This window comes from Podarcis raffonei, chromosome 8 (genome assembly GCF_027172205.1).
Source record: "Podarcis raffonei isolate rPodRaf1 chromosome 8, rPodRaf1.pri, whole genome shotgun sequence".
Classification (NCBI taxonomy): Eukaryota; Metazoa; Chordata; class Lepidosauria; order Squamata; family Lacertidae; genus Podarcis; species Podarcis raffonei.
In genome coordinates, this window is record NC_070609.1 from 10,057,336 (window position 1) to 10,073,011 (window position 15,676).

The following is a 15,676-nucleotide window of genomic DNA, read 5'->3' on the forward strand; positions in this document are numbered from 1 at the left end:
TGTGTATTTCACTACAGTGGTACCTCAGGTTAAGTACTTAATTTGTTCTGGAGGTCCGTTCTTAACCTGAAACTGTTCTTAACCTGAAGCACCACTTTAGCTAATGGGGCCTCCCACTGCTGCAGCGCTGCCGGAGCACAATTTCTGTTCTCGTCCTGAAGCAAAGTTCTTAACCCGAGGTACTATTTCTGGGTTAGCGGAGTCTGTAACCTGAAGCGTATGTAACCTGAAGCGTATGTAACCCGAGGTACCACTGTATTTGGGGTTGTTGCTCTTGTTTAATTCCAAGCTGCCTTGGAGACCAATTTGAGCAAAAAAAGGAGGTAAAAATACAAATAGGCTGTATAAAGCAATATTAATTTCTGGAGTGGCAGCACCCCCCAAAAAACAAATCTTTGGCACCTGAAAGACTAGCTTTATTGTCATAAGATTCCATGTGTTTCATTACAGCACACAAAGCATCAGCTTGAGTGACAGCTTTATGCATCAAGAAAAGAACGACACTCTGCACTTGCTCAGAGGTCCTCTCTTCTTATTTCTAGGTCTCAATCTCGGCGCTTAAAAGTGGATAGGCAAGGGGAAGTATAACCTCATTTGTATTTTAAGGGGATATGATATTGATGTTATATTGTAATGTAACTATAGGAGCAGGAATTGATAAATTGACAGCTGATGGATAATGGGAAATAAAAAATAATACAAATTAAGAAATATTTGCAAATTGTATATATGGACTGAAATGTGAGATAAATATGGAATATTTAGGCCAAGGGGAAAACTAGGGACGCATCTAGGAGGAGGAAACCATTCTGGGAATTTTTTATTAAATTTGATTTAATTTGGCACTGATCTGTTTCAAAATTGGAAAACTAATAAATATTATTTGGCAAAAAAAGAGAGCCCCCCGGCCTGAAATCCGGGTCCAACGAAGCCCTGCGCAAAGGAGGACTTAATCCCAGCACCTCGGTTTTTAGAAACCAAGCCCCGAGGGAGAGGGACGGATCTCGGCGCGGAAAAGCGGGACGGCAGTGTGACGGCAACCCTCTTTACCTGGGAGTAAGCTCCGCTGAATTCAACAGGGCTTACTTCCGAGGAGAGGGGGCTCGGATCGCGCGCCGAGCTGGCGACCGTCTCCCCTTCGGCCTCCGCCGGCTGGGGAGCCTCGCTCGCTCTTCCGCAGACCCGGGGGGCGCGGCTGGGGCTGGCGCTGAGCCGCTGGGGGCGGGCCGGGGGGCGGGCCGTCTCGCCGGGCCGGAGGGGGCGAGCTGGCGGCTGGGGTGCCGGAGTCGCTCGCTGCAGCTCCTCTCGGACGCACCAAAGGCGCACCATGGGCTCCGCTCGCTCCCCGACGGCGCTCCCTCTGCGCGGCCTCGTGCTGGGGCTCTTTCTGCTCGCCTGCTCAGGTAAGGGGGCCGGGGAAGACCCCCGATCGCGGCGGCGGCGAAGGCTGCTTCCTTTGCCAGCCGGGAATGGAAAGGGAAAGCGGGAGCCCGGGCGCGCACGCCCCGGGGTGAGAAGAAAGAAAGAGACCGAGCGCAGCCGCCGGGAATGGCAGCGCAGCTCGCCCGGGATCTCCCTATGCTTTCGGACACCCCCTTCCCCAAAACACCCCTTTGCCCACCGAGGAAGCTTCCCCGGTCTTAATTCCTCCCCCTCCGCGGGTTTAAGCGTCGGATCCACCTGCTCTTCTCCGCAAGTCCCTCCCTTCCCAAGTTTTTGGCAACTTTTACGCGTCTGCGGGAGGAAGGATTTGGTGGCGAAGAGGGGTGGGGGGTCGCCTTGCACCTGCGATCTGCCCCCCTTCACCCCTTTTGCAAGCAGCCAGCCAGCCACCTCGCCCCGCAGAAAGGTCTCTTTTCTTTCTCGGTGCGTTGCGTTTTGTGGCAGATGATCCTTCTTTTCTATCCGATCCCTTTAGCCAACCAACCACCTTTCGGGACCAGCAAAGGCGCCATGCGTTCTCTTCTCCAATCCTAGGGAAGAGAGAACCCCAAATGAATGGGGCGGGGTTGGCGGGGGCCAGGTTCAGTTCTAGGGGAGGTGGAGAGGACGGGGGGGGGGGAACCTAGTAGATCAGGGTGGGCTGCAGGGACTGGGAATAATTCTCTGTGTTACTGGATAGGTGTCTCCTCTTTGCTAGGAATTCAGCTTAGTACTTGGAAAAGTCTTGGGCCGGGGTGTAAGCGTCTCCTAGTGGGGACCAGCCAAAGAGCCCATCTCTGCCCGCATCCTGCACCACCTCTCCAATTAATATGCCACAAAGCCCCTTGGCAAGATCTAGGGTCCCCTTGGGGTCACCGCCACATAAAGGGTGTGACCCTTCCTTCTTCCTTCCCCACCACGCAGCTCTCTGCGCTTCCACCTTCCCAGTCCCTCCTTACTGCCCCAGGACTGCTGCTGTTCCCTGCTTTCCCCCCCACCCCACTCATATCCTCCCCATCCTCTCTTGGCACCGATCCTGATTTCCTGGCACTCTTTCTTGCTCAGCGGTGACTTGACCGTTCTTAAGTGACTCATGGGCAGGGTGAGGTGATTTGGAACGTAATTAAGGGAGGAAAAATAATGTGCGAGTTCCTTACCCCCCCCCCCCGGTCAAATACAGAAGGGGAGCTGTGGAGAAGGGTGCCATCCTGGACTCAGTCGCACCTCTTTTCGTCCACACACACACACACACACACACCAGATGGTGCTATTTTATTCCAGGCTAATTTAGCCTGGAATAAATCCTGAAGCCTGGTTCTGTGCACGTTCTTGATCGCTTGTTGTAGGAAGCTTGCATTAAAAAATCCCACCCTTAAAACCTCAGCCATCTGGATTATGAAAGGTGTTTAGTCCTTATCATCTCAAAAAAAGCTGTTTTGAGTGCTAAGGCTAAACAAAAGTGTGCCTCTGGGCATGTGCAGAGTTTTTTTAAAAAAAATCTAAGGAACCGTGGCTCAGTCCACCTTTACATATTTGGGATTAGGACACTGAGCTCAGAGGGTGTGGTTTTTACACAGGGGTGAGATCCAGCACCTCTAATTCTTGCTACTTAAAAAAAATACAGTGATACCTCGGGTTAAGTACTTAATTCGATCTGGAGGTCCGTTCTTAACCTGAAACTGTTCTTAACCTGAAGCACCACTTTAGCTAATGGGGCCTCCTGCTGCTTCCACGCTGCCGGAGCACGGTTTCTGTTCTCATCCTGAAGCGAAGTTCTTAACCCGAGGTATTATTTCTGGGTTAGCGGAGTCTGTAACCTGAAGCATATGTAACCTGAAGCGTATGTAACCTGAAGCGTATGTAACCCAAGGTACCACTCTAAACCAAAAGCTACAACCCAGGTTTCAGTCCTCCTCATAGGAACTGTAGCAAAGAATGGATCTAGCCGCCCGAGATTCAGAAAACAAGCTCTGCAGAGCCTTTTCGCTTGGGTTCAAAGTTACCCCTCGAGTATACTTTCCTCCCCCGCTCCCTTTCAAATCATTTTGGGACCCCCTTTCTCTCAGGACACTGGGTTTTGCCCCACCCTGACAACACCCCCTGAGTCATGACCCCCTCGCGCTGGATTTTGTAGATGCCAGAGGCTGGCACACAGGGGAGGATGTTTATATAATCTGCTCTTAGGGAGGCGGATGGGCTCAGATGCTGGAATGGTGCTGGGTTGGGTGTGGAGGGCTCTGCTGGAATGAGGCAGGGGGTGCCCAGAAGAGTCGAGGAGGAGGAGGAGGAGAAGGAGGTGTAACTCAGTTGTAATTCTCCCCCAGTCCCCTTCCCCCAGCTTGGAGTACTGGGAGAGATGCTCTTACCCAAACAAGACCCAGCTCGCTGTTTGCTCAGCCCCAGCCTCTTTGCATTCCTGGTCCCCTGCGTTAGCTTTTCCCAGCCTCCTGGGCTCTTCAAGAACCGCTCCCTTTACCCCTCCGAGCAGTGGCTGAGATTGCTGCTCCAAGGCACCTCTGCCTCACCCCAGGCGGAGGCAACAGCAAGCACCTTGGGAGAGGATTTTGGGGGGTGTCCCTCTAGTCCCCCACCTCTTGAAACCTTCCCATCCCGAGCACCCTTTAGAAAAGGAGGTGTTCTGAGACTTGAGCCCCTATGAAAACCACATATCCGATTATTATCAGTTGGTAAGCCTCTTTTATGACAGGCCCCTTTAAGAACCCATTTTGTAAAGTGCTTAATTCATCTGATCCTGGCGAGCTCAGCTTGGGCATCCTTCATAATCTTGAAGTCTTTTCTCCAGGCCCAGAAGTATGAGATCAGGGTGCCTCTCCTGGTTTCCTGACTGGTGAGGAGGGGAAAAAGAGAAATCACTCTGCACATGCTCACTTCAATCATCGCAACCATGTTCCGGAATTGAATCTTGGCTGAGATTTCAGTTCTCACGCAGCTCATCTTTAGGTGTATCCTCCTCTTCCTCCTCCAAAGATTTTTACCCTTTTTGTGTACATAAGAGCCACAAAATCAATAAATTGCAGCAATTAAAGCCTCTACAGGTACAATTTCAGCAACTACAGCAGCCAGAACATTAAAAAGGGAGGGCGAAGAAGTCAATATCGATAGCAAATGCCAGGATAAACAGAAAGGTCTTTAACTGCCTGTGAAAGCAGCCCATTGCCACGGCTTTGCTGATTTCCATTGGTAGCTCATCGGCAAAACGGGTGCCACCACAGATAAGGCCATCCTCTGAACCCCTGGCCAACCAGGCTTTAGGAAACGGGGGTCTGGTCTGGAGGGCTTCACACATAGATCACCCTGAGCTGCGTTGGGAAAGGTGATCTTGGGGAGAGCCTTGTCCCAAACTCTTTCAGAGCTTTATAGGTCAAAACACGTACCTTAAATTGGATGTGTGGCAGCTAGCTGGCAGCCACGCCCTGGGTGGCATAATGTGTACTGGGCACGATTCCTGGTTTCTCTATCTGCGTTCGCAGCTTCAAATGACAAGGGCCCGAGATAAGGAGTTTCATTTACTTCAGTTTAAATTAATATCGGCAACTGCCTTTTGGATTTAAGGCTGCATTTTAAGTGTGTGTGTGTTTTATTAATGCATTCTGCCTTGGTGGTGTAGCTGAAAAGTTGGATATTTATTACATGAATACATACTTTTTAAAACAGATATCTTATTGAACTGTATAAAATGGGAGGCATTAACTAAGAGTTCCAGATGCAATGCTATATGCTTAAAATGCATTAGTTGCTTGTGACACCCGTGATAAATCTCCTTGCACGCTGCTAATGGTGAGCATCAAGGAGCTGTGCGGACAGAGGTGTGGCATCAGCGCATGGGGTTGAGGAGGGTTGTATCTAGTCCCCTGATTACTAATGGGGTGCAGATGTGCTGTGAAATCATCCCCAGCTACTGTGTAGAAGCAGTGCAGATGGCCAGCTCCCCATGTGGCCGTATATCTGCCCTAATAAGTCCCCACTTGCTGAATTGAGGTGGTTAAAGAGGTAAGGAGATTTGATTTCTTGCACATGCAGGGGTCCCTGTCCTTGTTAATGGTGATGAGGGGCAGGATAAAGGGAGGAGAATAAAGAAACTGCAAAGCTCAAAAGCGTGATGCAGAAATCGGGTGTCGTGTTCTCCAGCAGTGCGCTCATACAAGCCTAAGCGGGCTCCTCGACTGTGGTGCGTGTAGCATCGTGGAAGAAGTCTTGAGCCCTTGAGGGGGTAGAAAGTTGTTTTTGCTCCCGCTGCTTCATTTTTTAAGCCTGCAGTTTATAGCTGCTGTGTTGTTTTTACGCCGTTGCGTTTTTATGACGGTTTTGGTGGGTGGGTTTGAACTGTGTTGCGGATTCCTAAGATTCTTACGGGAAGGCAGCATAAATAAATTGTTGTGGGAATTTCTGGCTTGTTTTTTTAAAAACTGAGTTTCTAGTCCTCATGGAGGTGGAGAAAAATTTAAGAGTCGAAGGAGGGACTAGCTTGCAATTGGCTTCTCAGTAGCTATTTTCTTGCTTTCTTTACGCTGCTTCTCCTTTTTAGAAGTAGCTGCTCTTCTTACCCCGAACCCCACAATTCGGTCACTCGGTCTTCTGACCAGTGCCTCTCCTCGCCTATAGTTTGGAAGAGTGGAGAAAGAAAATGAGATTTGCAACCCAGTTTGTTTGTTCTGACGTGAGTCCCCTGTGCTCAGTGAAACGTATTCCCAGGTAAATGTGCGTAGAACTGCAGCCTGCGTGTCTATTTTGGTTCTCAAGAGGATGGAAAGTTAGGAGTCAGATACCAAGCTGACAGATCTCTGCCTGGGGAGATGGTGGCGCTTGGATTCTGCGAGATGCCTCTTCCAGGCTCAGCCTCAGGGCATTGTGAATGAGACCGGTGTGAGCCTGCTGCCTTTTGCCCAGCCCATGTGTGTGACATTTGAGGTGTGAAAATTGCCTTGGCTCACTGCGTAGGGAAACAAGACTCGGAGCAGCTTTCCTCAAGTGGCATGAAGGGATGCTAGAAATAATTGCCTCTGCACGGGAGTCGTGCATGGAGCACACCGTGTCCTGCTGGGAGCTGCAAGCAGAGTGCATGCATGGCCACATTCTCACCATGCGTTTAAAGCCCTATGATACCACTTTAAACTCTGGGAGCTGCAGTTTGTTAGGGGCACTGAGAGTTGTCAGGAGATCCCTGTTCCCCTCCCGGAGCTACAATTCCCAGTGAGGTTTTAACCGTCAATCCCTCTACACCGGGAATTTTAGGAACTGTAGCTGCCTGAGGGGAACAAGCCATAACAAATGGCAACTCCCAGAATCCTTTGGGGGGAACCCATGGCTGCTTAAAGCCCTTTAAACATGGTGTGCATGGGGCCTGTGTGTGGCAGCGAGGGGTCAGGCAGTCGTGGCAGCTCTTCCACACAAACAGCTTGCCTCGTGGGCTGACCCTTGTGCCCAAAGAAGCCCGGGTGCCGCAGGCCCGTCATGGCTCCCTCGGCGACAGGGCTACGTTTTTGTCCGTTCGGGGGCACCTCTCGCTCCTTTTCCAAATCTTGCCCGCTTGCTTCACATCCGCACAAACGCTCTCCCTTGCCAGAGAGAAAATGCGCCTGCCAGGAGGCGGCTAAGGCTGCCCATGACAGAATATGCCGCTCTTGTGTGCCAGCCGTGGCACTCACAGTGCCATGCTGCCAACTCTGGGCTCTCTTCCTCCACCTTCTCCCCCTCGGCCTGATTCCCTGATAACATCTCTTATATCCCTGAGCCAGAGAGAGGGAAGACAACCGGTCTGGCCACTTCAAGGGGCCCTCAGAGCCCAGAGCAGCGGCTGGGGGCTGGGCGGCTGTCCTTGGAGAAGGGGATGTTGCCAAATCCGCCCTTCAGGCCTACCTAAGGGGGCAGCGCCCCGTCCCCTATTCCCTTGGCAACCGTCCTCTGCTTTGTTCCCCTGCCTTTCCCATCAAGGCCTCTCAAAGCCCCTTTATGCGGCGGCTTCTGTGGTTTCAGGTGTGTTGAGGCCTGTTCCGTCCCACAAGGAACGCCTTTCATTGAAAGGCACCTGCCCGGCTTCCTTCCTCCCTGGGGCAAGGCCTGTTTTCGTTCCCCTGCTGTCTTTCTCTGCCTCTCCCTTCCCGACGCCCATTTCTCTTTCTTTCCCCCTCCGTTTCTCTCGCTCTGCCTGACTCCTTCTTCGCCCGTCCACCCCCTTCGCCGCATTGTGTTTATCTGACCAAGCGTGTAAACTTCTCTTCAAATCGCAGGCTAGAAATTAATGTGCGTGATACCTCCCCTTCAAACACACATGCGTTTATCCGTGGAAGAGCCTGGGCAAAGATTGTCCGGTAAACTCGGTCAGAAAGGACACTTGACGTGTGTATTTTGACTTCTGGAGCGCTTGTGTGCGCGAACTGGGCTTTGTGTGCTGCTTCTTCTAAGTAGCCATGTTTTCGCAGGGAACCCCGGAGTCCTGGAAATCCTGTTCCCAGACCTATGGTCTAAAGCACGGGTGTCAAACACAAGGCCCGTGGGCCGAATCCGGCCCTCCAGACCTCGTCATGTGGCCCGTGTAGCCGCCACCGGCCGCCAGCCTTCACCTTTTATTCTCACTTTTTTTTTTTTGACACAAGAAAGCCGCCTCTTCAGCGCATGCGCGGCACCCTACAAGCCAGAGACCGTCTGCCCTCTAGCGGCGCCGGCCGTTCTACACAGGAAACCTCCACAATAATTTATGATAATAAAGAGTGGACACATAGTCCTACAGATACAACCGGCCCTTTGAGGGTGACCAAACTGCTGATGCGGCCCCCGATGAATTTGAGTTTGACACCCCTGGTCTAAAGGCTCTGCTAGAAATTGACCCCGGAACCTTTTATTTTAAAACGCTGAGGCTAAATGCGGAGGCAGGTGTCTCTGAGCACGTGCAGAGTGCCTTTATCTTATCCATGGCTTGCAGGTTTTGCAAGGTTTCTGGAGCCGTGGTTGATAAGCGGTCTGAAGCCACCGCACAGAAATATTTGCGTTGTCTTCTCAGAGCTGGGGAAAGAACCCAGGAGTTCTGGCTTTGATTTTTTTCCGCTTGGAGCGCCCCTTCTCCTTGCTCCTCCTCCTGCTCTCAAATTCCTGAAAGTTCCCTCTTCCTTTGCTCTATCTGGCAGCTCCCACACCAGGCAAACTCCACTTCTCCCCCATGTTAATTAGCTGGCTTCATTAAGTGTGTCTGCAGGCGCCCCAGCCCGGCTGGGATGCTGAGCTGATGCCTTGCTCTCATCGCTGCCCTGGGAGCCAGGGAGATAAACAATGTGCCCAGCAGCACCGCCTTCCCTTTCATCCTTAGACTGGCACTGAGGGGTGGGGTGGGGGGGAGAAAGCTCATAAAGTCCTTGCTCTAGCACCAGCTTGTGGTTATTTCTAGACCCCGGGGCTTTTTTTAGCTCCTCTGGGGATTTGGGGCTGGTCCCCCAGGCAGCTCTGGGCTGGAGCTATTCATAGCTGGGCATTTGGTCTGTGGGAGCTGGGAAAGAAAGCATCCCTCGCTGTCATTTGCTCTGAACGTGACGCTGAAGAGCAAAGGAACTTTGTCGGATTCCAGCCCCCTTGCTCCCACCCTCTGGAATCCATGTGCCGAACATAGCAGGAACCTGCGTGCATGCATGCTACCTGGCGTGCCTCGGATCCGCGGGAAAGCTGCGCCACGGGACTTGGTGTGTGCATGCAAACCGCAGGAGAGTCTGTGGTGCAGACACGCATGTCGCTACATGTACTTAGAAACGCGCTTAGGTATGTGCCACAGGGGACGTTTGCCATGGGTGTGTGCATGTTCTGCGCTTGATTTTAAAAAAGCAAAAGCTCTTCCGAGGCAATCTGGATTCTGCAAGAGGATGAGCTGAATTCTGCGACCTGTGTACATTATACACATTAAGTAAATCTTAATCCCCGCTTCCCCGAGCTTGCAGAATTTACTTTGCAGAATTGTGCTTATGTCACACAGAGGAAGAGAAATCGGCCAGGCGCTGAAATTTACAACACATTAAAACGTGAAATAAAACAACCCGGAATAAAACAAATTCAAGCTACCAGGAAAATATTTCAGATCCTTCTTAATAATAATAATAAGAAGAATACAGTGGTACCTCAGGTTACATACACTTCAGGTTACCTACGCTTCAGGTTACAGACTCCGCTAACCCAGAAATAGTGCTTCAGGTTAAGAACTTCGCTTCAGGATGAGAACAGAAGTCGTGCTTGGGCGGCGCAGTGGCAGCGGGAGGCCCCATTAGCTAAAGTGGTGCTTTAGGTTAAGAACAGTTTCAGGTTAAGTACAGACCTCCGGAACGAATTAAGTACTTAACCTGTGGTACCACTGTAATAATAATTTATTATTTATACCCTGCCCACCTGGCTGGGCTTCCCCAGCCAACTTGATCCACAGACATTCCAGGCAGTAATGATGCAGAACCGTGCCTGCATTTTTTTAAAAAAAAGCTGCTTTCTGCAGATCAGCTGTTGCTAGAGGCATGGGGCAGCTATCCCTAACCTGGTGTGGGCGGCTTCCAACAAAATATTAAAATACATTAAAATAAATCAAACATTAAAAGCTTCCCTAAACAGGGCTGCCTTCAGATGTCTTCTAAAAGTCTGGTAGTTGTTGTTCTCTTTGACATCTGGTGGGAGGGCATTCCACAGGGCAGGTGCCACCACCGAGAAGGCCCTCTGCCTGGTTCCCTGTAACTTAACTTCTTTAAGGGACATGTTGCTTTCTCCCTATTTATTTAACTACTTATCTTATAGAGCTGCCCCACAGCAAAAGGACTCTTGGAAGGCAATGTGAGGTAGTGGTTAGAGTGTCGGACTCGGACCTGGGGGATGAGGGTTCAAATCCCCACTCAGTCCTGACGCTCACAGAGTCCATCACAGCCTCTTGACCTGCCTCGCAGCGTCGTTGTGGGGGATTAACCGAGGAGAGGGACAAACCATGTACCCCTTGGGGAAAAGGTTGGGAGATAAATGCAATGAATAAGCTCTTCTGCCCACCTGCTTAAGATCGCCGGAGGGGCCAGCCAGATGGAGGTGTCAGTGGAGATCTCCATGTGGTCGCAACTGGACCGGCACCAGTAGCAAATTGGTTAATTTCTAACACCACATCAGGACCAGTAGCTCTGATGCTGCAATGCCGCAGGCTCCATCCAGCATTTCTTTGGTTGCACATGCTGTCAGGAAGGGACTCCCCAAACTTCCTCTCTCCTCGCTAAGTGAACTTTTCTAAGCCTGCTTTGTGCAGCAGCTGTTGCTAAGTAAACTAGGGAACTCGCTATCTCCAGCCGTCCACCCAGCCTCCCCTTGACCTTCTGCCATCTAGTCAAGATGTTTCTCTTCCAACATGCATCTGGCCTCTCAGGTTCAGTTTTTTAGCAAATCGACCTTTTTATTTGCACTGCATTTCTACGCTGCTCCTTTTTCTTGTTTTATTGATTGCCAACATGTTACAAATTGATTTTGCAGTTTTTTAAAACTGTTGTTAGCTACTCTGAGACTGCAACAGAAAATCAGCTGGAATAAAAGCAAGCCAAAGAATAAATATGAACATTGCAATATGTTTTTGTGCCAAAGCTGGACACCCTTCCTAACTGGCGCTGTTAGGGCTAGGGTGATGGTGAGAATTGCTCCTCTGGTGAGAATTCACCCTTTTCTAGGTCAGGTGTAGTATTATAGACTTGATTACGTGTGTGTGGTGGGGGAGAGTGGGCAGAAAAATGGAGGGATGGGTCTGTGGACTGCAAAACTGATTTCAGCTGCAGAACTGATTTTTTGCTTGTCCTTGGAATTATAGTGTTGTCGAGTTGGGAGGGACCCCAAGGTCATCTAGTCCAACCGCCTGCAATGCAGCTGTCCTTTGGTGGGCGCGAACCACTGACCTTCTGGTTAACAGCCAGACACACTGACCCATGGCGCCTTTGCCTGCACATCTGGTTTCCTTACATACCACATCAAGCTTCCTTTCCCTCTTTCGCCTCTAGGCTGTGTGTGTATATGTGTGCACGCATGATATTATCATTATTCTTGTTGTAAAAATCTTAATTTTATGGCAAGGAAATCTGGTTTCTGTAGAAGTGGAAATAAAAACCAATCGATTTGCACCCATTTTTATTTTCAGTTCTAAAGAAACCGGATTTTTATTTTTTAAAATTTATTTATTTTATTATTTCTTTAATGTGTATTACGCCTTTCTCCCAAAGCAGGGCCCAAGAATAAATTAAGCAGATGCAACTTTAGAGTGGGAAAAATCAAATAAGGAACCCTATTAAACAAATAAGTACAGTGGTACCTCAGGTTAAGTACTTAATTTGTTCCGGAGGTCCGTTCTTAACCTGAAACTGTTCTTAACCTGAAGCACCACTTTAGCTAATGAGGCTTCCTGCTGCCACCGGAGCATGATTTCTGTTCTCATCCTGAAGCAAAGTTCTTAACCTGAAGCACTATTTCTGGGTTAGTGGAGTGTGTAACCTGAAGCGTATGTAACCCGAGGTACCACTGTAAATCGATCATGCATTGTGCGATTTACGCAAAAAGATACACATGCATGTCTTCATTTTTGTTTTCAAGGGTCCAGATATTCAAGGCATCATTTCATATTCTTTCAAAGAGGACCGGGAAAATGATGGAGAGGCAGCTATGGAAATCCGATTTCTGTAGAACTGGAAATAAAAATGGGTGCAAATCAATTGGTTTGCACCCGTTTTTATTTATTATTTCCCTAATGTGTATCACGCCTTTCTCCCAATTCAGGGCCCAAGGATAAATTAAGCAGATGCAACTTTAGAGTGGGGAAAAAATCAAGGAAGGAACCCTATTAAACAAATAAGTAAACCTATCGTGCATTGTGTGATTTATGCAGAAAGATGCACACACATGTCTTCATTTTTGTCTGCAAGGGCCCAGATATTCAAGGCATCATTTCATATTCTTTCAGAGAGGACCAGGAAAATGATGGACAGGCAGCTATGGGACACTGGGCGGGGGGGGGGGGGAGCCTGCTGTTATCATGGTTGGATGCTAGGAAAGAAAAACAATGCGAGGGGACTGAAGTTTGCCTCTTGATCTTTGGTACCTCTTCATATACTGCAAGGCTTCTCACCAGCCACGAGGGCTAGCCAGTTTTCTTTTAACAAAGGAGGGAGGGAGACTCCCAGGACGCCAAGTTTTGAGCTGGCTGCCCAGCGCTGCAGTTGCAAGCCCAAATCCCAGTGGTGCAGAAACGCCGCGTTCTTTCTGCTCCCATTAGTCCTTGGCTGCTCGTCTTCCTCTCGGTTCCTCCTCCTTCTCCCTCGGTCCCCCCCCCCGCTCTTCCTCCCCCCCTCCCTGTTTTTATTCCTTGGTTGTCCCTGGCTCCTTTTTCATGGCAGGCCACAGCTGTTCCCTGGGTCAGCGGCACCTGTTACTGTTTAATCAGCCTCCCCTTTCTCAGTAACTCCTTCGTCTCCGCCACCCCCCCCCCCCGGGACGACCTGGAACCCACAAGGCTAGCAAGGGAGATCCCTCCCTCTGGGGATCCTCAAATAGAGAACGGCCTGTGTGATCCACTTCTAGGACTTCATCAGGATCCTCCCCTTTTGCTTTTTTTAGAAGTGACTAAATAGCCATGCTTCTCAAGTCACTAGGAAGCATGACATAGAAACATGCGCATGGCCTCAGGGTATGTCCTGCACCTTTTCTCCTTCTGCCCCGTGTTTCTTTGTTTCCTTTCCAGAAGCGGAATTCAGGTGCCTTTTGAAGATCAAACTGTTTCAGCAGGCCTTTGGCCTGGTTGGCTGATGATCAGCGTTCGAAACTCTCATTGTTCTAGGCGCATTTTGCGAGCGTCATCAGCGCGAGCGGTTTCTGAGCTCTGGGCGCAGTACTGCGTCTAAGATTTCAGATTAAAACTGCAGAGGGGAAAGAAAGGAGGACCTTTTCCTGCCTCCCCACTTCCAGCTACTCTCTGAAGACTGGAGAAGAGAGATTCTCTTAAGAATATTAGGGGGGTGGGCAGGGGAAGGACTAGACCATGTGAAAAATGAACACAATATTTTAGCTGTAGTTCATTCATTTTCAACTTTGTATTCTTCTTATAAAAAAGTGCCCCTAGACATTCTTTTGTTGCACCCATAACCTAGGTTTAAGGTGCCATTTAGCCCCTAGCTTTCATATCTCAGTTTCTAATACTGATGATGATATATTTATTCCCCGTGCCCCAAGATGTCTCTCTTATCTAAGCGGCTGGTTTGCATTTAATTTTTGGGGGGTTTGTCTGGTGCATGTGAGAGAGAAAGAGAAAGAGAGAGAATTGTTCTGTAGGCCATTCTGGGAGGTTGAGAAGCAGAAACAGACAGGCGACGAGACATCAATATTTTAAGTAAACAAATAAGCGTGCTGCTGGGCTCCCCATGGATGGGGCATGCATCCTGCCTGACGGAGCTGTGTCCTAAACGCCTTTTCATGCTGTGACTGCATGTCAGCTACTTGTAGACATCTCCTGGCTATGCGTGTGGCGGGGACAGGAATTGCCTCTCTTTATGTGTTTCTCCGTTCTGTCTCTCCTCCTCCTCCTGTGACCTTGCACCATATCAAGGTGCATGTTCAGAACAGCTAGCTTAACCCAAGAAGCTGCCATAGGGCAGGCCTGACCTTCTCAGCACTCCTCTGCAGATCTGTTTGGCTAATAAAGAGTTAACGGCAACTCACTCGGTGTGATTTACTGCTGCTTGCTTCACAGGCAGATGTCTTCTCCATCAGTCTTCCTCAACTGGGCGCCCTCCCAGCTATTTTGGACTATGACCACTCCTATTCCTTGCAGGAATTGTGGGAAATGGATTAAATCAACGAAAGACCTGGAGGGCACCAGGTTGGGGGCAGCTGTTCTACACCACCTGCTACCTGATCCTCGTGAACTGGAAATGCCAGGGATTTAAATGGACTGTGCCAGCTTGTACTCCCTACCACTGAGTTGTGACTGCCCCCTCTTAAGTTTAAGGGACACGGGTGGCGCTGTGGGTTAAACCAACCAACCCGCATGCCCAGTAGTCAGGAATGATGGGAATTGTAGTTCAGCAATACGTGAAAAAGGGACGCGGGTGGCGCTGTGGGTTAAACCACAGAGCCTAGGACTTGCTGATCAGAAGGTCGCCGGTTCGAATCCCTGCGACGGGGTGAGCTCCCGTTGCTCGGTCCCTGCTCCTGCCAACCTAGCAGTTCGAAAGCACGTCAAAGTGCAAGTAGATAAATAGGTACCACTCTGGCAGGAAGGTAAACGGCGTTTCCGTGCGCTGCTCTGGTTCGCCAGAAGCAGCTTAGTCATGCTGGCCACATGACCCGGAAGTTGTACGCCGGCTCCCTCAGCCAATCAAGCGAGATGAGCGCCGCAACCCCAGAGTTGGCCACGACTGGACCTAATGGTCAGGGGTCCCTTTACCTTTACCTCTCAAAACCTTTTGCTGAGCTCTTGCCCGATGGGAATCATTGCAGTGGCTTCTCCCACACGCCACTCTTGCAACTTTAATATATCTGCATGTAAGCGGCTGGCTAGGAAAACCTGGAGGAATTACATGTTGCAATTTAACTAAATCTTCTGCAGCAGCAGCTCCCTGTTTGGAAGCCGAGTCATCTTTACGGTCTCTCTTTCATTCCCCTAATGCATTAAGACGCCGCGGCCAAGAAGGTTCAGAGAAACCGCAAGCCAAGCATGCCCTTCCATCTCGGTCCATTCCATTAGGAGCCTTCCCTCCAATTGGCTGATTAACCTGCAGATTATATGGTTTCAAGCTTTTCAAGGCCAGATAATATGGAGGAGTCCTAATCCGCGTTTGCGATTGGGGTGGTAATTCTGGATTAATTAACACAGAGCAGGAGAGTGTGACATTGAGGTTGCTAACAAATGCTTCCTCCTTGTTGATGTTTTCCAGCAAAAGGATTTCTTCATTGCTTTGTTTATGTGACAACTTGTTGTTCTTCCTCCAAATTTGAGGAGGTGTCTTTTGCTTGGCCAGAGAGGTGTTGTCTAGTCTCTGTTCCCTTTATCAGCTTTGCATCCCCCCCCCCAAAAAAAAGGACTTGTTTGGGATGATAGCAGGAAAAGCAGAGCATAAATGCTTTAGCAAATGGATTAGTATTCAGTGGCAAGCATCCAAGCCACCCAGATTGTTTCTCTTTGCTTTGGAGAGAGTCTGTTTTTGTTCTGCGCTTCACACTACAGAGGTGTAGGTCATGGGGCTGCACATTGGCAAAGAAGAGCAGT

At 49.8% G+C, this 15,676-nt stretch overlaps 1 protein-coding gene across 4 annotated transcripts in view; it reads left to right on the forward strand.

Moving 5' to 3' along the window:
- Positions 1-1,251: 1,251 nt before the first annotated feature.
- Positions 1,252-15,676, forward strand: part of BCAM (basal cell adhesion molecule (Lutheran blood group)) — a 61,720-nt gene continuing 47,295 nt past the window's right edge. For 2 of the 4 annotated variants that reach the window (XM_053397833.1, XM_053397834.1), the window contains exon 1: positions 1,252-1,403. In XM_053397833.1, the coding sequence (XP_053253808.1) occupies positions 1,328-1,403 (76 nt within the window). In that variant the 5' untranslated portion in view covers positions 1,252-1,327. The remainder of the gene's footprint in view (positions 1,404-15,676) is intronic. The other 2 variants (XM_053397831.1, XM_053397832.1) reach the window with 1 other exon arrangement.